This window comes from Mesitornis unicolor, unplaced genomic scaffold, assembly GCF_000695765.1.
Source record: "Mesitornis unicolor isolate BGI_N332 unplaced genomic scaffold, ASM69576v1 scaffold5866, whole genome shotgun sequence".
Lineage (NCBI taxonomy): Eukaryota > Metazoa > Chordata > Aves > Mesitornithiformes > Mesitornithidae > Mesitornis > Mesitornis unicolor.
Window position 1 is genome coordinate 9,569 of NW_010188831.1, and position 20,722 is coordinate 30,290.

The 20,722-nt window shown below is 40.1% G+C and overlaps 2 protein-coding genes across 3 annotated transcripts in view; one reads left to right on the plus strand and one right to left on the minus strand.

Moving 5' to 3' along the window:
- The window catches only part of PGM3 (phosphoglucomutase 3), a 9,268-nt gene extending 8,666 nt beyond the window's left edge, over positions 1 to 602 (plus strand). Inside the window, exon 12 of the mRNA XM_010185855.1 lies at positions 516 to 602. Within this exon, the coding sequence (XP_010184157.1) occupies positions 516 to 602 (87 nt within the window). The remainder of the gene's footprint in view (positions 1 to 515) is intronic.
- A 909-nt stretch (positions 603 to 1,511) lies between these two features.
- DOPEY1 (dopey family member 1) overlaps positions 1,512 to 20,722 on the minus strand; it is a 53,922-nt gene continuing 34,711 nt past the window's right edge. The window contains exons 21-38 of one of the 2 annotated variants that reach the window (XM_010185857.1): positions 20,211 to 20,390; positions 18,125 to 18,250; positions 17,638 to 17,772; positions 17,051 to 17,106; positions 16,446 to 16,550; positions 15,682 to 15,748; positions 15,228 to 15,372; positions 14,900 to 14,979; positions 14,108 to 14,217; positions 13,798 to 13,947; positions 12,469 to 12,530; positions 11,654 to 11,806; positions 10,172 to 10,308; positions 8,782 to 8,837; positions 7,826 to 7,990; positions 6,202 to 6,331; positions 4,259 to 4,318; positions 1,512 to 2,089 (exon numbers count right to left, since the gene is read on the minus strand). In XM_010185857.1, coding sequence (XP_010184159.1) covers positions 1,784 to 2,089; positions 4,259 to 4,318; positions 6,202 to 6,331; positions 7,826 to 7,990; positions 8,782 to 8,837; positions 10,172 to 10,308; positions 11,654 to 11,806; positions 12,469 to 12,530; positions 13,798 to 13,947; positions 14,108 to 14,217; positions 14,900 to 14,979; positions 15,228 to 15,372; positions 15,682 to 15,748; positions 16,446 to 16,550; positions 17,051 to 17,106; positions 17,638 to 17,772; positions 18,125 to 18,250; positions 20,211 to 20,390 — 2,223 coding nt within the window. In that variant the 3' untranslated portion in view covers positions 1,512 to 1,783. The remainder of the gene's footprint in view (positions 2,090 to 4,258; positions 4,319 to 6,201; positions 6,332 to 7,825; positions 7,991 to 8,781; positions 8,838 to 10,171; positions 10,309 to 11,653; positions 11,807 to 12,468; positions 12,531 to 13,797; positions 13,948 to 14,107; positions 14,218 to 14,899; positions 14,980 to 15,227; positions 15,373 to 15,681; positions 15,749 to 16,445; positions 16,551 to 17,050; positions 17,107 to 17,637; positions 17,773 to 18,124; positions 18,251 to 20,210; positions 20,391 to 20,722) is intronic. The other variant, XM_010185858.1, reaches the window with a different exon arrangement.

Consider the following 20,722-nt stretch of genomic DNA (forward strand, 5'->3'; position numbering starts at 1 on the left):
AGTAGTGTTAGTGTTGACATACTCAGCTAATCACGCTTAACAGGTGCAAAATGTGGAAAAACTTAGTGATCACAAAATGTTTGTTTGGCTTTTATTTATAAAAGTGATGTTTAATGTTCTCAATGTTTATATTATTTAAAAGTAAATGGTTATAAAGGCAGATGTGACACTAGATGATTTTGAAAAGAAAAGCAGCCTTCTGAGAACTCAAGGTTAAGAAGAAAGTTGCCAAAGCAGCCAGTAACTGCAGGATTTCATAAGAGAAAATAACAGCAGAGAGTTTATTCTTTTTAAGAATTAGTCCCCATGTGAACTTGAAGTTGACAGCAAAAGCCGTGGCCCTGCTCTTCCCCCTTCACATCGTGCTGCCTGCTGCTTCCCGCCAGCATGCCCAGAGTAGTCATCTCAGGATGACAGAGCAGTACAGGGAGCAGAGCAGCTGCAGGAAGACGCTTGCCTCAGTATCACATATTTGCTGTAACCTTTAATGTAATCACGTTTATAACATTCCTCAGGAGAACACGGATGCCCTCGCCCATGAAGTGAGCCTGGCCGTTTACCACCTCGCTGGGGGAAGAGGAGCGCCACCCCAGCCTATATAACGAGTGATACAACTGCCGGGAAAGCTCGTAACTCCACTTAGTTTTTTAATATTACTTTCTTCACCATTTGCTAATGTGGCCATACCCAGCCCTACTTGAGAGCAGCAAGGATTAATCAGAATGGAGTGGAATATTATTCTGCTTATTCTTTACCTCTGTTAGAACTTACCTCTTCATGAGATGCACTTGCTGCTGACTGTCCCCCCTACCCCAAGTTTGTCCAAGTTCTGCCTTAGAGGGGACTCGCTTCTCAACAGTCAGTGACTTGGTGATGCCCAGGAGGAATTCTTACTTCACAGATTATTGTCACATTGTGCCTGAAGCCTGTCTCGACAGCCTCAGCACTGCAGTAGCAGCATTTTGACTTCAGCTCCGTTGTGACTGTGCTCACAGTGGCTGCAGCCCAGGGCGCTGCTGTGGAGACATCGTCCTTCCCTGCCCACAGCACCTGCATTGTCTTGAGAGTCAGCTCACCTCAGCTCAAGAGGGAAACAGTATCATGAAAGAGCATGTGCAGACAATGCCATAGGATTGCAATAATACCTTCATTAGATACTTTCATGAAATTTAAGTATTGCTTGGAAAGCAATTTGCAGTGATAATATTCATAATCACTTTTAAGAGGGAAGGGACAGAGAAAATTTTGTCTTCTGTGGTCCTTACTGCTCCCCAGCTGCGCACAGGGGCTGAGCCAAGGGGATGTAATGTTTCAAATACACAAGTGTCCCTCAGCCACGTATTTCAGTGCAGGGTATCTACCTCTGACAGATGCATTTCTCATTGTAGTCCTGTATTAACTCCTGACATAATGGCATTTTCCAGATCGCTAAATAAGCACAAATTCCAATAGATTAAAAAAAAAGGCAAAAATAAACTGGAAACAAATTGAAAAAATGTGCACCTTGTATTTTTTTTTTTAGGATTTTTTTAAAGACAGAACTCAAGACAACAAAACATGTACTGTAAATAGTAGGCACCATAGTCAATATGAGCCACCAATATTTAGACTTGATTCAGGCCACATCCAGAAGTTCTCTCTTATTTACAAATATTTAACTTAAATACAACATGAAATATTTCATTACATACAAAGTAAGAAAAGAATACTATACAACTGGGAAGGATACAGGGTTTCATTGGAATAGTTACACCACATGTAAGCAGAATAGTACCAGTTTGGTTCATGTTTTTATGACACCTTCAAGAAAATCCTTCTCGACCATTTCTTCTATCTTTTGTCGTGCTTTGCTGGAGAAGGTCTTGAGGTTCTCCATTTTTATATCCTTACTTGGAAAACAGTTGGGGTAAAGGACAGGGCTCCCTGAGTGTCCAACACATCTGCTCGTGACTTTGCTGTTAAAAACTTGGCTGAGTACATTGAAGAAAGGCAAAAGCTGCTCAATGCTGCGAACGGTGTAGATGGTTAAAAGCAAGTGACCCGGTTCCCAACTTAACGTTTTCCCTGAGCTGTCCTCCTCTGGGTTTTTCTGTAAACAGAGAGAAATGGGAAATAAACCAGTACAAAACAGAAAAAGCACACATAAAAATAAGACACTAATGCTCAATAAAGTATTTTTCTATTTTCCAAAAGTACTTGTGCTATCAACAGAATACACGTGTGCTGGTGTGCAGCTCTCGAAGCAGATCTGTTCCTCCCATCACGCTTCACAGCGGCGCAGGCTGGGAGCACATGGGCTGGCAGCCAGGCAGCTGACACTGATGGGAAGCTATGGTGGGTGATGGAGTCCACCAGCAAGGCGCAGGGCTGCCCCAAAACATGGCAGCTCCCCCAGCCTGGCACCCGCTGTGCTGCCCTGCCCTGCAGTGCTGCTCCTGCTGCAGAGCCCCCCTGGCTAACACAGGCAGCCCAGCCTGGTCTCAGGCAGCGCTGCAGCCGCCTGGGTACGTTATGTGCTGCTTCAGCGGTTCTCCAAAGCAGGCCACACTCTGGGAACACTCACACTTCACCCTGCTGCAGTGTTAGTGACAATAAACCCCAGAGGAAGTCAGAAGGGAAGCATTTTCACTTTGAACCTAGAGTCTGGAGTGTTCAGGAAGAGTAAAAGCAGCGCTGTTTTAAGTATCAGAAATAACACACACAGAGGCTCTGAGCAAACACCTGAAGTTGTCCTCAAAGGGAAATGGTTCAGTTCCTCATTGCGAGTTCTCAGACCCCTTCAATTACACAATTCCTTCCATTTCATGGGGGGACTTTGGGGAGAGAATTTCAGGAACCCCACCAGCGAAGGCAGCAGTCACACACCAGGTGCTTACAGGCAGTGTCAGAACACTGCGGTCACTCTCTTTAGGGTTGCCTCAAATACCCGAGCACTAACATCCAGCTGCTTAGATGGTATTCTTCACTCATTTATTCTTTTCCTTTGAGTAAAAAAAATACTCAAATCTAGACAAGAAGGTACTGTCACCACTAGAAACAGTTTGGACTGCTACTGACAAACCAGTATGGGAGAGCTTCTGCCATGAAGCAGAGTTCCAGCAATACTGGTTTGTGTTCTGTAAGGAAGGAGAAAAGAAGCACAAAGGCCACCTGAAGAAAAGCCACCCTCTGCCAAGGTGGGGGTCTGAGACCCCCGCAGGCTGCGCAGCTCCTGCAGAGCAGACTTTGCAACCAAAGGAAAATGGGGGTAAAGAAGAGCAGTGGGAGCAGAGCCCTGAGGTGGGGACTGCTGACTGCACAGCCTTGGAGCAAGCAGATTTTCTTCCAAGAGACGATACTTCAGCAAATACAGCTTTTACCCTTTCAATGAAGCCTACGTGACATCCCTTTGACAAAAACCAATTCGGTTAAAATGAAACGTGAGTGTATTTAGTATTTTAATCTGGTGGTTTGGCTCACTACTGTTTCAGCTCAACTGTTTAATCTCTACAAAGTCTCAAGAAAAGGAAGGCTCATAATGAACCAGAACAGAGGGAAGACTGAATTCCAACACAAAGATGTTGATGCCTCCCACTTCTCATGAAGCTACTACTTTAAATTAAAGTTTCTCCTTTACAAACTTCACAATGGGTTCACAGAAGAGGCCTTTCAGTACTGGCTCTGTACCATGCTCAGTATTGCCCAGTGGCGAGCACAGAGCAGCTCCAGCTTGAGCCAGCATCAGTGCTGCACAGCAGCCAACCACACAGGGTGCATGTGCAAACACAAATTCTCTCTCAGAGCAATGAAATACAATCCCAGCAATGAAATAAAGACAATCCCAGCAATGAAATACAACCCATCCAAGCCATTTCCTCACAGCAGCATCTGCTAAGCCAACACCACTTATTTCTCAGATACTCAACAGCTAATTCGACAGAGACCGATTAGGGATTGTGTGTTTCGCGCCAGCCATTTGGCACAAGTGATTTTATTATTTAATTCTACAATGATTTGCAATCATAATTCTTCTTAGAACTAGCACTAACTTTTTGTAATCTATTTCATGCAGGAAACCAACTTAAAAATAAATTTTTAAGTTATCTATAAAAATAAGGGCCCTTGTGATTCTTTCACTTCAAAAACCTCTACTTTGTCCACTACCAAGACCGATCTCTCTCAGTTCTTACTCAAAGCTAAACACTGCCCAGGGCCTTGAGGTGTTGGTATTACTATGGCGAGCTTGTTTCACAACTCAAGCATCAAAGGCCACCCTCACCTGATGCTTGGCCATCTCCAATCCCTCCATAACCACCGTCTTAAAGTCCTCCTGTTTGTCCTGTGGAAGGAAAGAGGAGAACTTTCAGACTGCATTTCATATATCAAAATAGTACTTTGCCATGAAGGCCATGCAGTTGCTTGGCTGGGTGCTGTGCTTCAGCTACAAAATCACCCGCCCCAAAGAGTCCAGAAAGAGCAGACTCTGGAGCCAGTGTGGCCAAGACACTACTGGACAATGACAGCACTGCCACTTGGTTCTGGTACCAGTGCCAGTGGTACCCAAAGGAGATTTTCAAGCACATTTCCTTCAGACAACAGAGCCTGAGCAACACCCTACTACGTGAATCTGAGCGTGAGTGCCCTGAAGGAAAATTAAGATCCAAGGGAACATTTTGCTCAGGAACAGGATTTTTTTTCTAAGAAAAACCCACAGGTATATGCAGCTGTATTCTCCTCTGCACAAAGAAGAAATGGCCTGGAAGTCAGTATTCATTACCTCCTGTTTCTCTCATCATCATACCCCTAGCTATGGTTCACAGTGTGCAACTGCTGCCGTGACCAGGGGGTTCCAGAAATTCAGGGAGTTTTCTATATTCTTGAAGCATACTGTGCAAGTCCTGACTTCAGGCATCTGTCTCAACAGACAGTACTTACCAGCACGTATATTTTATGCATTATATGTAATTTATAATTCATGCAGAGCAATTATTTGGAGTGCGGGAACCTTCAAACAGGTATAGCACGCTACACTGATCAGGGTTAGAGGCTGTACCTAATAAATCAGTCAGTTAAAAGTGATTATTCCTTTATACATGTGAAAAGAGAAATTTAGTCTCATTTTCATGGTTCAAAACCCATAAAATGAAGAATTCAGATGTGCTTCAGACACCTGTTTTATCCCCTATAGTTGTGAGCTTTGCTTGAATGGTTCAGATCTGTCTGCAACCAAGTTATGCCTAATTTTTATGTAGCCACTTGTACGTTAGCAGTAGTTTCTTGACTCAGTGAAAACATCCATTAGAGACTGTAAATGCAGTAGTCCCAGTAAGGTGCCAGTGCTACAGCCCTGCCAATGGCTGGAGGGAAACCCAAGAAGGAAACTTCAAAGCTTTCTCCTGTCTCCCTGGCCCACCCAGCAACATTTTCCAGTGCAGTGCGCAGGGGGCTCAGCCCTCACTGCAAGAGCAAAGCATCTGACAGCAATTTTCTTACTTTGTGGCAGCAGAAGGGAGCTCTGGGAGGCAGGGCTGGGTCAGCTGCCATCAGCTTCATTGGCAGATCAGGCCTGCACCCCACCCAAACTGGGGCTTTAATGTACCTCATGCACCAACATCACGATTCTGCTCTCACTATGAACTGCGCAGCCAAGATTTCCCCAGAACTGTTTCTACTGTGCTCTGCCTTCTTCCATTCATCGTGATGGTTTCAGGGAAAAAACCCAGCTCTCCCTGGCTCTGCGCAGTCTCAAAACTCTTGGTCCTGTCATTTTTTAAGGAATGCAACAGTTTTCTAAATATTTTAAAGTGATTATTATAAACAAAAATGCTTTTCTGCTTCTAAAGGTAGTTTGTTACGCTAGTATCTACGTATATGACTGGCTATCTGAAAGTGATTTCATGTTAAAATGTATTAGACACTGAAGCATATTTTACTTGTTACACAAACCACACTTTCAATTGGAAACTCAAAATCACTGAGCAGAGTCTTTTGACCATAGCAGGTTTGGGATTTTTGTTGTTGTTTGTTTAGTTTGGGTTTTGGTTTGGTTTGGTTTTAATATACCTACACGAGATTACTCCAGTGGAAATCTTCCACACCAGATACACTCCTTGCCCTTCTTCATTGTTAAAAACAATTTAAAACATCCAAAACGAAGCAGTGCTGTAAGCTACTGTACATGAACGTTTTCAATAAAAGCAAAACTGCCAGAAAGCGACATACCTTTGCTTTTTTTCGCAGCAGTTTTGCCAGACGCACCACATATGGTTTGAATTCCCTCTGATGGGTACCTTGTCTTCGCACTTCCAGGCCCGAATCATCTGATGCTTCTGGAATAAAAGCCCAGCGGTACCTGTCATGAGACAACACAAGCAGACATTGTCCTTACTGAACACGCAGGCTTTTCTGCTAGACCTAGAAATGAGTGGATGAGGAAATCTAGTTAAGTATTAAAGACAACGGAGGGGTTGTAACCAAAACCAACCCCCACAGAAAACATCAGTCTGACAAGAAAGAGTAGGAAAGACGTGTTCTGAAAACCAGGAGGCAACACGGCCAAGAACGCAGCACTGTGTTTTGCCTTTAGAGTTTCTTAAAGCATTTAAGGGTGTCAAGAGCAAGATAAGGCAGAGAAGCTGAAACCGGTAGTATTCATACCTTCATTGTGTACAAGAGGACTGAAAGCAACTCTGAATTATAAAATACTTCAGTTACTTAAATAATTTTGCTGCACATTTGCAGTGCTTACTATAACACACAGAATGTTCTCAACATACCATGTTGATAACAGAAACTCATTTATTTTACCTATTCATAGGCCAATGAGACTACGTGGATCATTCCCATCCTGCCACCTTGTTGCATTGCAAGGACTGGCCCCTTGCATTATAAACTATGAAAGAAATCAAAGTTTCTGTCCTTAAAAGACAGTGTGATTCAGCATGACTGCTGTCTTTCCAGCAATGCACAGAAATCACCTAAACAAAACCAGGTGGGCTAACAATGGGGATTAGGACGGCTTGGAGAACTGAACAGGAATTAGAAACCAAATCCCCAGGAAATATAATAAATGAAGGAACCTTCAATTAGCTTTAGATTTAGAAATACTACAGGGCACAAACTGACACAGTGTGTGCAAGCCCTTCCACCCTCATGGGCGTCTTTTAAACAACGGGATAATTTCAGGTGACCAAATGTCTGCAAGAGCTGTGCCAGGGCAGCAGCTCTCACATGGTCACCACTGCACAGTGGAAAGGAAGAGATGAGGTACTTTTTATCCTTGGTGGCCTCTCATTTCTCAGGTCTTCTGCAAATACCAGTTGCTTTGCATTAATTTTTTTCCAATGGAACAGCATTGCAGAGGAAGTGGTTTGCACACACGAATGCTAGTGGCCAAGAAAATCCTATGGGGTATCCCTCACAAGCAGCTTTGTTGCAACATCTTCCATACAGATCACGCAGGAGTAATTTAAGTGAGTCACGCTGAGACGACACAGTGATCTGATCTCATGCATTAGTCACTGTGACGTGTGGGTGTATTTTGAGTTCTTAGACACTACTGCAATTAAATACTTCAGAAATAAAATACTTGAATAAATCACTATTTCTGATTAGCTCACAAGTGTGGAGAATCTCTTGCCAGAGGCTAAATCAAACCAGCTGGAATTTATTTGGTGTGCAACATCATTTGCTCTGGGGGCCACTTGAGCACTGGGAGGGAGTGAACTGTGGGCTGGGACAAGGCCAGAAAAGGAAAGGAAGTAGGAAAACAATTTTTATACACTAGAATTTTACCAAGAGGCATGGACAAACATCAAAAACTTAAATGACAGTGTCTGCTACTTACATCTGAAACTGAGGCAGGTTTTCAGATGGTAAAGCAAGGGCCAAGTCCAGAAATTTGCAAGCGGACAAGTAGAGGTTCAACCATCTCTGGCTGTTGTAGGATGTGGAGAAACCATTGCCACCTGTGTACGTTGTCTCCAGGCCAGCAACAGATGGGCCAGAAGTTCTAAAATAAATTATAGCAGGCAGGTGAGTCATAGCAGCCTTCTGCCACGTTGCAAATCTATGCTAGGGGTGGAACTCATCATATATACGTATATATATGTATAAGATAAAACAAGATATAATAAACATGTTATGCTGTATCTCATTCCCATCAGACATCCAAATTAAGGGGAAGTTTAAAACTGCCAGTCATGTCAATTTTATTTTATTTTAGGGAAAAATTCTTCAAAAGAACAAAGAGAATCTAGGAAAAAAGTGAGAACAAGGCTTGGGCAAATAACTCCTGCTGCTCTTCTGAGAAATCTGCCTCTGCTGCTAACATTGACTGGAACTGGGTCATACTGTGCAGAAGGTAGATGGGATAGAAATGGACAACAAAACAAGGAAAATTATCTACCTCATCTTTATGTATTTCTAACACTAGAAGAAACCACATTTTTATTGAGAAAAAAGTGCATCAGCCATTCTAAACAAGTGTATGATACAGAAAAGCTAGAAAGTCATGCCATGCGTATTTTAATTGCAGAAGCGGTGTCATTTTAGCCAGTAAGACACCATAAGAACTAACGTACTTAAACTGCATACGTTACCTTAGTGGTTTAAAAGCAATCTGACAGTAGGATCTCTTATGTTTTGTCCTGAACAGTATGTCCCTGGTACTGCACTCAGGCTGAGCTACCCTTATTTGTCCTCCTCATTTGAACTTGATAATTCTTTCTAAGACAAATGATTCAACTGGCCACCAGCAGGCCAAGAGACTTACCAAGTTAAGCAAGCAGGAAGTTAGCTTACCTGGAAATGTCTTCATCAGCAGTGAGCTCCTGTTCCATCAGTAAAAACACTTGTACCTGAAGATCAAATATTGTATTTTAGTACCATTTTCTATGGACTGTGACTCAGGAAAATGCTGTAGAGACACCTGAGAAATAAGCCTCAGAGGAATTGTTTGAAGTTTTATTTCAATTCCTGGATGATGAAATAACCCCCTAAACTATGAGCGGACACTGGCACCCTAAAGCTCTTTCATCCTGTATATATAGTCTGAATAGCACAAGGGCCATAAGACACTGGCTCTTTTATGTCCAGGAAAGCTCTCAGAGGCCAATCTCCTCGACTGCATAAAAAGACAGCAAGACCAAAAGAAAATGAGAACAAAGAATCACATAATGGAGCAGGTTTGAATTTCCAGAAGTAACACAGTCCTGTCCACTGAAAGCAGTTCCAGGACTGTGGTAAGTTGTGTAAAGACCAGGGTCCAGCACAGGAATCAGAGGACCACACCGAGTAGAATGGCTTTCCTAATATTTATACTGTTGACAGGCTCAAAATTAAATGCATCTATTGTTAAAACAACACACTTGATCTTTAAAATACTTTATATAGCTTTTCTCCTTCTATTGCTTAGGATCTGTGGTTAACTAAGGGCTAGATTAGGTGCCTAAGATACAAAAAACCCCACAAAACACAGAGCAGTGATTTTGATTTGCTATCTGTACTAGCGAGTCCCTTGGGAACTCCTTGGCTAATGGGCTAGACAGATCACAGAATGCACCAACCATTCTCCTCTACTCCCACTGCCAAAGCTGAAACCCAAAAGAGTGGGTCAAACAGCCACTGTGGCTCCACGGGTGGCAGCTCGGAAAACAGATGTTTCTCCTGTCTTGTTATGCAGAGTAAAACAAGAGACAGAAGAAAGCTGAGTTGAGCCTTATATAAATCTAGTTACAAGATTTCAGCCATAAGGTGACTGAATGACCATCAACTGTCAACACAACATGGATAATGACTCGTGCTTTATGTGGCTTCGCATCCTCATTGGAAGAAAGTTGAACAAACAGGAAAGTAGGAACAGGGAACACTGAGCAGAGTAGGTACAGGAATGGTGGAGAGGCTACACAGATAGAAACTGACGTAGGAGTCAGTAGGGAACAATGAGGGCAAATGCAAATTTAATTCAGAAGACATCTGAGTAGCTTAAACAGCATAAACCAATAGGTATTCTATTTGGTTGTCAAAACCAGACATTAGGACTATGAAAACAATTCAGCTTTCAATTTGTGCCCATTGTACATTTACATGCACAACACCTAGAAAAGATTTGCTTAAAAGCGTTGAGGAGGAATGAGGTTGTGTCTCCAATTTGTACCAGTATTCCATATCATGAGTGCTAGCTGGAACTCACCAGTTCAGTGATCATGGTTGGCCAAAGCGAGGTAAGGTGCTGTGGAGACATTCTTAAAAGCAATACTCTGAAAAACAGGAACACTTGGGAATGGAGGGTGGGCACCTGTGGCAAACGGAGACTTTCTACCAGCCTTTCTGAAACAAAAAGCCAAGAAAGTTTCCTCAGATCAGAGTAATTCCAACTGGGGTTTGCTCCTTCCCTTGTTCACTCTCAATTTTTATTTTTTTAAAATATCTGCGACATTACTGTTTCAGTACTTTGCTACAGTTTTATTCTGTCAACATGAAAAATAACCACTTTCACCAAGCAGCAAACAAGAGAGAACCCTCAAAACAGTGAAGCTGCATATTTTGATTAAAGTTCTCCACAGAAATGCAATTGTGCATCTGGGAGCTCTGCTCATCTTATGCAGAGTTTCTCCCATTACAAAGAGAGGAGTTAACAGATTCCAAGCAATAAAAACAGCCTGAACAGCTAAGATATTTATTACTATTATTACTATTATTACTCCACAACCTCTCTGGGCAGCCTGTTCCAGTGCTCTGTCACCCTCACTGAGAAGAAGTTTCTTCTCAAATTTAAGTGGAACCTCCTGTGTTCCAGCTTGTGCCCATTACCTCTTGTCCTATTACTATTATTATTACTATTACTACTACTACTACTAATACTAATACTAGGCTGCATCGTTGTATGGGATATTACACAGGGATGATACTCTCTTATTCAACCATAACCACCTCTAAGCATTCAACATATACAGAAGCAGAATTTTCTCAGTCAAACAAATGCACTTTACAGTTCAGAACGGTAAAACCATCTGTTATCTTAAACATAGTAAACCCAGCTATTGATTTAACTAAGAAAAAAACCAACTTCAAAGAATAACTCCTGGAACAAATGAAACAAGGAAGATGATGCAATTAACTTTCCACATGGAGAGACTGAAGTGTCCACCTTGGAAGGACTAAAAGACATCTAGAAGTTGCTGCTATAACTATCTGCATCATCTCAGAATAAAACCAAGCAGCTCCCATTCCCACTTAACGTAACAAGTCACTGGAAGAGATATTCTTCAGTGGTAAATAGGACAGATAAACAGAACAGCAGAAAAACCGGCTAGAGAAGTCAAGAATTCAAAACTTCAAGGTCAGCTTTTCTATTTATCCCTAGCGGTTACACCTTGCATTTTCATGTCAAAATGCACGTTGCAGGTACTCAAGGACATTGATCAAGGTATAAAATGACAAGTCAGTGGAATAATCTGCAGAAAAGCCAGCGGTATCCATGAAGGCTGGGTAGTTTGTAATCATTTAAGACTGAAAACATTCTAACCAAAAAAACTGCAAATACTTTGCATCCAGTCATGGAAACGGTGCGCCACACTGATACTCCAATTTACCTGCTGTTAACTGAGGAATATTTGCATGAAAGGATAACATTAGAGTCCAGAAGTCCACTAAATGATACATTTTTACTGACCTTGTATGTCTGGAAGGTATTTCTGGTATTGGTCTATCTCACTACTAAAGATGGCAAAAGCCAGTCTCTTCAGGAGCATCGCACGCTGCTCCAGCTCTGCATCTCGATTGGCAAACAGGTTGAGTGAACTGCTCTGAGCCACGGCCACTCGTGCTGACAGAGAAAATGCACAGAGCAGAAATGAACATTTCCTTCTGTTTCACTTTACAGCCCAAACAATAACTCCTTCCATTGCCTTAATGCAGTTTGAAGGCAGAAGTTAAGATGATGTATTTTCTGCAATTTATATTTTTAACCACACTGTTTTAAAATATATATTGAAAGAAAACTTGCAATAGTGCCCAGGTTTGGAGGCTTTTGGGAGAGAGTTTAGCCATTTAATTTTTTTTTAACACAATTTGCAGTTACAGATTTTAAGAAGTTTGGAATGTGCAGAATCAGTTTTTCCTTAAGGAGAGTTACTGTCAGATCTTAAAAAAAAACCAAGAACAACAAACCAAACCAAACCCAAAACCACCACCAAACACCACACCCAAAAAACCCCCAAACCCAAACAAAAAAAACAACAAAAACCACCCCCACCCACTCTCTTTAACCAACTTTGCCATATAGGCAAAATTCATTGTATGCCAGGATGGTCTCAAATTCTTTCACTTCAAGTTATCTTATTTATGGATCTTTAGAAACAAGTAGCTGAAGAAGACATGTGGAAAAACACTGAATAAATCAGATTAGAATAAATGTTGAACAAATTTTTCTCCGAGATATTTGTTTTCCCCTTGAGAAATGTCACTACTACATCAATAAATACTTACTCATCAAATCTCTGAATGTGGTTTTGTCATGTGTCATCAAATTATCCATAATAGCTCTCCAACTAAAAGAGGAAGATCGTACACAAATCAGGAAAGCAAGAAAAACATAGGAGTTTACAGTATTTAGAGAGCTCTTTCTGCTCTTTTAATTCAGGCTAAGGGTTCCAATCCAAGCTCCCTGCTACACAGTTAACATTTACTTGGTGTGAGTTGATCTGAAACTATTTCTTGAACCCGTTTCTTAAAGAAAATAAGGGATGCCATCCAGAATGACAGTGACAGGCTGGAGAGGTGGGCCCTTGGGAATCTCAAAGTTCAACAAGGCTAAGAGCAAGGTCCTGCACCTGGGTCACAGCAATCTCAAACATGGATAGAGGCTGGGTGGGGAGTGGATTGAGAGCAGCCCTGAGGATGACGACCTGGGGGTGTTGGTGGATGAAAAACTGAATATGAGCTAGCAATGTACGCTCCCAGCACAGAAAGCAAATAGTTTCCCGGTCTGCATCAAAAGTGACCAGCAGGTTGAGGGAGGTGGTCCTCTCCCTCTAATCTGCTTTCGTGGGACTCCACCTGGAGTACTGTGTTCAGCTCTGGGGCCATTCTAACATAAAAAGGACATGGACCTGTTCGAGTGGGTCTAGAGGAGGCCACACAGATGATCAGTGGGGGTGGAGCACCTCTCCTATGAGGACAGGCTGAGACAGCTGTGGCTATTCAGCCTGGAAAACAGAAGGCTCTCTGGGGACACCTTACAATGGCCTTCCAAAACCTGAAGGGGGATGACAGGAAAGATAGGGAGAGACTGTGTCAAGGAGCATAGTGGTAACACAAGGGGTAATGGTTTTAGACTAAAAGAGGGTAGATTTAGATCAGGTATAAGGATCTTCACTATGAGAGTGGTGAGACACTGGCCCAGGTTGCCCAGGGAAGCTGTGGGTGCCCCCTCCCTGGCAGTGTTCAAGGCCAGGTTGGACGGGGCTTTGAGCAACCTGGGCTGGTGGAGGTGTACCTGCCCATGGCAGGGGTTGGAATTGGATGATCCTTAAGGTCCCTTCCAACCCAAACCATTCTGTGATTCTATAAAGTGTTAATCAACTTTATCAAACAGAAAAAAAAAATAATATTGAAATTGAAAAAATAAACTTGTGCATAGAAATATAGCTTAGGTAAGCAAATTTCACATTTCACATGGTAATCTAAAACACAAAATATCCCTCTACTTCAGAGATCTGCTTGGAAAATTTTGTCCACATTATACACACTCTTGTGTAATGGTATACATAAAATTTGTAACAGCCATCAATGCAAGCAGGAAAAAGAAAGTCTTACTGGTTAACACATGAAGCATCCATCTGGAAGAAACTGGAATCCATAAAGAGGTCAAATGCTTCCTTCTTCCACGCTCTCCTTGTATACTGATACCCACTTAGACTGCTCAATAGCTGGACACAGGCTCGATAGCTGGATGCATTGTGAGCACTAAACAGAAAAGTCAACATGGAACAATTTTGAAGTGTTGCTTTGTAGGAAGTTTGATAGACATCTAAATCCTTATCACGTCTATTTCAACTTAAGTATCAGCCACCAAATTTCAACTGGCTGTAGAGATCTACATCAATTCAATAAATTGTAAAGATACCTGTGATTACGGAGGTAGGGAACAACATAGTGCATAATATTTACAAGCAAAGGAATAACCCTCTCCTTTTCATCACTGTAGAAAACCATATCCAAGAGATGAGCCAAAACCTATAAAAGGAGAGGAAGATATGTTATCATGCACTCTCAAATTGCTTTTTATCTACTAATCAGCATTTTTTGGGGGTATAATATCCTTTACTGAATGTTCAAGTTTATGACAGAAGTGATTAAGTTTCAGAAACTATACAAAATCCAGAGTATAAAGATCCCATCATTTTTAAAATAAACTAAGGTAAAAACATAGAAGCGTAAGCTCCTGGGCAAAGCACTCTGCTGAATAAACTACAATCGAAATAAAATTTCAGATTGACTGCAATTATCAGCAGTAAATAACACACACCACTAATTAAGCACAAAATTTGCCACAAAAAAAAAGTTTCCTACACATCTGAAAGGTCGTTCTGCTGAATAAACTACAATCAAATTAAAATTTCAGATTGACTGCAATCATCAGCAGTAAATAACAGACACCACTAATTAAGCACAAAGTTTGCCACAAAAAAAAAAGTTTCCTACACATCTGAAAGGTCATGCTTTATGCTACATCCATCTCACTGAACCTTTATGACAGAAAATAAGAAAACTGTGTATACTGTTACATGACAGGACCCAGAATCCATTCACATCAGTTTCCCATCAAATCTCTTTCCCCATGCTTCTAGCCCAAAGCTTTTCACAACATAAAAGTTTATTATAAGACAGTATTTATTACATCTGAGAAGATATTTACCTCAGAAAGTAAGGTCAATGCATGGACACTATAAACAGATGGAGTTATGTTTGAAGTTTCCATTGCTGGAGACAACATATCTAAATGAAGATAAGAAAAAAAATGTCCAGAGTTAGTTTTCTTAAGCCATTATGTACCTTACAAGCATATTTTAATAACACACATTTTGAAAATGTACAGACTTTGCTAGACACACTGTGCAAGATACTAAAGCTTGAACAATACTGAAGCATTTTTAATGGATTCAAATATAGTAAAGCTGTCCTCTGTGTTCATTTTGGCCTGGTAATTAATGTTTTCTTTAAAATAAAGATGAAAATTAAACTACCTTCAACATCTGATTCTAAGTTGTTTCCATCAACCATAATCTTGGGGGAAGGCTTAACCTCCAAGTTTCGTCTTAGCCAAGTAGTCTGTTCCAAGGAAGAACCAGCAATTGCCCCAATGGCATCCACTATCTTGTGTGTTACATCCTGGTAGAAGAAAACACAAACATTTTAAGAACTTTGCGCAGAAGGGCTGTATTTGTTGTCCTGACGTGTTTCTGTAGAAAATTTATATAAGCATAGAACTGCTTTCAAATCACTTCTGTTCTAGATTATCAGTGATTAATAACTCCACAGAAAGTGAAATCTTTTTCAAGATACTACAAATAGTACTGAGTAGAAGATACTGAAGAGTAATTTCAGACTACAGAACTGATATACCACACAATTCTAGTACATTCAAGCATTTATTATACAGTATTTTCAAAAGAGACATACATACAATTAATTTCTTACCTGTAGATCTCTTTGATCTTTCTTATTCTCTAGGCTTGGGTTTTTCATAATGAACTCATTAAGAACACTGAAAAATATAGAAGTAGGTACTGATTTTCTTCTCACAATGCATTATTCAGCAATATTAAGAGTTAGGACAAATCTGAAGAAATTTACATGCACAACACTTATTTACTAAACCTTCAGTTATTGCTACTCATCAATATTCTAGAAAACATCCTTTCAAGTTTATTTCGATCATACCATAATAGTTTATCAAGAACATGTTTTACTAAGCTACACACAAAAATATCTTTAGAGACAGTTTACAAGGGAAGGCATTATCCAGAAATGCAAGAAAATGGTCCTTGAAACTTTATACAGAAAGTCATATTTGACATTTTATTTCTAACGCTCCACAAACAGCTTTCATGCTGCGAATGAATCCTATCTAGTGGGCTGCAAATCTGCACATACCTAGAAAATAAATACAATGACTCTTTACTAAGAAAAATTAGAAACTGAAACCCACTGTTTAAAGAGTGTGAATCGCTCAAATAATCAGTAAGGTAAGATCATGGCTTATATCATATTGTAATATAAAATTTAATCTATATAACCATTCCTCAGAGAAGAAACTAATTTGATAAAACTCACAGAATTCAGGCAATAGTTCTACCACTCAAAAATGAGTGATAGAGATTTGAAAACACTAACACTTCAGTAAGATTTCACACACTTACATTTGAGCTTATTTGGAAATTGCAAATATCAAGAGCACTTACCCGAGTATGAGGAATTGTCCTGGAGCTGGAAGACCAACCTGGACGGAATCCTTTAACAGGAGCAGCAGTGCTGCCCAGCTGTCTACTAAGCTGGTCACTGGAATCCTAAGAGAGAGCAGTGCTGGCAATGAAAACAGCATCATCTCCCTCAGATACTCCCCATTCCCTTTCTACATCACAGTTCTCCTGTCAAATATTGTAAATCAGTATTCATACAGATTCTTTGGGGTTTCATTTAATATTAGGTGGTTACATTAAGTCATTAGGAAAAGGAGGAAAGCAGAAGAACAGTGTACTCTAAAGACATGCTCTTCAGTCCAGGGTTGGAGTGGTACCAGTAAGTTACAGCACAATTAAGATCAGCTTTCTGTGGGCAGGGGGCAGATTTCCTGCACACTGGGGAAGAAAAGTGATGTAGAGTTAGGGAACTCACAAAATAAATCCTCTTTTTTTTTTTTGACACCTACAGTTCAAACCCATTCTTTCTTCAATGTTTACACTACACAGGCTATTTCTCATCCTAGGGATTATAAAAAGATGCAAAAATATTCAAATTGTCCACCTGTTTCTTGACAACAGAAATAAAATTCAACTTCTTCTCTTACCTTTGTGTATAAGCATAGAAAAACTGCAACATGCAGACTTCCAGTGAAAGATGTTTCTAGAAAAAGATACGAAACCCGTGTCATCAGGAAGAAGAAAGTGACTTTTTTTCCCCCGCCACTTGCCAGAGCAAAACTGACCATGCTATAATGTTACTGCAGTGTCTGAAGATACAGCTTAATTCATTAACAGGATAATATGAATGTCCATTTAGGCATCTCTCTATAATAATTATATTTTTTTAATTTCCTTTTTTCCCCCATTTTCCTTTCCCACCTGAAAAAAATAAACCCGATAAGGTAATATAAGGTACCCGATAGTAAGGTATGCACTTGTTTCCCTAATGTAAGCAGTCTATCCACACAAAACAAGGCCTTGTACAGAAGCAGTGACTGGATTCTGGAGTTGTTCAGTAAATAGTAGTGACTTAAGGAGGTAAGACTTCCCTCCCAATGTTCATCCATCTATTAGCTACTCTGAAAAATTTCAGACTGTGCTGCCCAGCTTTGCAAATAGCATATCCATATCATCAGTGTTCTGAGCTTCAGCAAGAGGACATTAATCAACAGCATCCCTACAGTTTTCATACCTTGTCCTTTGCTATGGCTGGAGGTTGCTTCAAAACTTCTTTCACTGTTTGTATAACAGTCTCCGTTCTCATAACACTGATAGAGCGAACTAGATCGACCAGTAGAAGTTGTTCTTCACCTGCTGCAGGAATAACCTAAAAGAAAATAATAAATCAAATGTATGTCACAGATTATCATCACAGACAATGCCTATGCCAAAATGAAGGGAGCTGGTCTCCTAGGATTGAAAGATTAGTAACTAACAGCTCACCTAGGGACTTGGAATCACTTATTATTTTCCTGAAGAATTCAGGGAGATTACCTCATTCTAAGATAATTTGGTAGCTTCCTGACAGTACAGTTGCTAATTAGAAATACAATATAAATATTCTCCATATTTCATACTATGTATTTTTTCACTGGAATGTCTGTATGTTCTCCTTACTGCTTTTAAATAATTTAAAGCTATTACCACCATTTGAAGAAAGCACTGTAGTACAAACATACCTTGGTCCTAGAAGTATTTTTATTTTGCCTCCTTTCATTCCATACAAATGCAATAGCAGCCATGAAGTGAACACCATGATTCATTGAAATTGGACCCAAAAGTTCAAGAATCTGCTGCCTCAAATTCTGAAATGTGGAACACACACATCTTTAGATAAGCACCTCGGCATTTTGTTCAAAGCAACCAGCTAGAAAGCCATACTTGGATGGTAACTATCACTAACTTTGATAAAAATGGAAGGATGCACTCAGAGAGAGTCTGAGAGACTATTTAGATAGTGGTGCTACAGAAAAAAAAAAATCTTGTGATTATAGTGGATCACAAACTCACCAAGGGTACTTTGCAAGGAAGGGAAAAAAGGCATTCACAAATAGCAACACCTCAAGCAAGACATTAAATATTTCCCTTGAATGAAGATTCCACACACCATGTCCTGTTTTGGACACCTTACTTCAAGAAATGTACCACAAACTGACAGAATTTAAACTACAGAAAGAAAGATCAGTGCTATGGAATATGACCTACAAAAAGTGGCAGAAATTAGCCTGTACGTAGTCAGGAGAAACATATAAGTGAAGGCAGAACAGCTATCAAATGTGTACAAGGTAATTAAGAAGAAGAAAGGAAGATTACGTTCATTTCTGCCACAAAGAGCGACAGACTTGCTTTATAGCAAGTGAAATAGAGATTAAGAAGTAGGGGTCAAGAAAGAACATGCTACTCTGGGAGACTGAAGTATTCACTGTTCAAACGCCTAGTGTGTTTTTTGAGCATGTCAGAAGCTATTGAGGTACACTTTGGTCAGGAAATGTATTTCATGAACTGTCGTCTTGGGCTGTTTTCTATGGCTGGAAGATTTCAGACAAAAATGCACACAGTTTTCTGAAAGCCATTTTTACCTTGGTCAGAGATATTTAAGTAGGGATTGACCAAGTTTGCAGGAAAATGCTATATATGATCCCAGGGTTTGACTATACACTTTCTGCTCTTGCCAAGAGTGTGGTTGTCAAACTGGTTGTACCGAAGCTTACAAAGCTTGTTTATACTTTAGACACACAATTCTGTGGCATTCCACAGCTTCATGTGTTTTTAACCACATCTACCAACTCCAAGGTACAGCTACAAAAGAACTACCTGAAAGCAGTGAGATTAAAAAAAGTAAAATAACCTATCCTGATACTACTCCAAACAAGCTGAATTCAAACGGGACTTTTTCACATACAAGACATGTTGAATGCTCTTTGAATATATGGATTTGGGTAAATTAAAGAAAAGCTGGTATGTACAGAAGAGTTGGTGTTTAATCAGGGTACAAAAGCATATCCTTTTTTCACAGAAGCAGCATAATATTATAGGCCATCAACGAATACAGACCTTCTTTCTCTCAGTGAGTAGGAAACATGATGGGCAGCACAAATACAACCATGGATGCTGTCTGTGCAAAACCAGGTTGTATTGGGTAAGTTATTTTTTTATCTGAATGACAAAGGTTGAAAAGGATGTAACACAGCATCATTACAAACAGTAGCTGATAGCATTTAAATTAAGTGAGGAAATCTTACTTTAAAACATTTCAGATTTAAATGACCATTTCCTATTTCATCATGTGAAGTACAAGAAGTTTGAGCTGTTTCCAATAGGACGGTAGAGCAGCGTTCTCAGGACAGTCCTATTTGACCCCTTTCTCAGGTTCTCAACAGTTACTGGCTCACTGCTCTGCAATTTCCCCATGTACACTGACATCACTGTATGGGAACTGAAGGAATAAACGAACTGGTTCATAAGAGGCTGAGCACTAAAAGTTTTAAGAGGTTTTTCTCTTTTGTTAAGACTTTACATTAATATTTTTTATCTTTTGAGGCATAAAAGGGTTGGTTACATTTTCTCAGGATGGATTTAATTTTCTTTGTAGAAAGCAAAGAAGTGAGATGTCTTGAACTAATACACTCAAGTTTAAAAGCAGATTCAATATCCATTTATAAAAACCTTGTTTGTGGGGTGGGTGAGCAGATGAGCACCATTTAGAGTTAGTTTGACAGAGGTATTAATGAACAACTTAAACAATATTATCCCTGATATTCTGACCTTTGTTGACCCAAGATTAATAGTGGTGATGGATGCAGCAGCAGCAGTAGTTTTCTCTGAAGAATCTGCAAGGTGAAGGATGCTCCACAGCAGAGTCACAGAAGACATGATCATATGCAAGATAGACAGGATGCCATTGCGTGCCTCAATCAAGTGCTTCTGATCTACATTAACCAAAAGCTAGTGGGTTTGAAGGGGAGAGAGGAGGAAGAGCATTAAATATCTATGTTAACAAGTAAAATATTGTAAACAGACTTAACGGACATGGAAGCTTTCAACCTTTCCCCTTTTTCAAAATAGTTTTTCAATAATTCTTATAGTATTTACAGGTTTTGAGTCTATAAAAATAATAGTTAAATAATCTTCCGACTCATTTGTACAATATCAAGTATGTTCTGAACACGTGAGGCCTCCTGTCTACAGCAACCAATTTTGTATCATCTGGCTACACCTTTGCAAAACAATTATTTCAGAATTTTACATTTAACTAATACTGTAGGGAACATTACTTA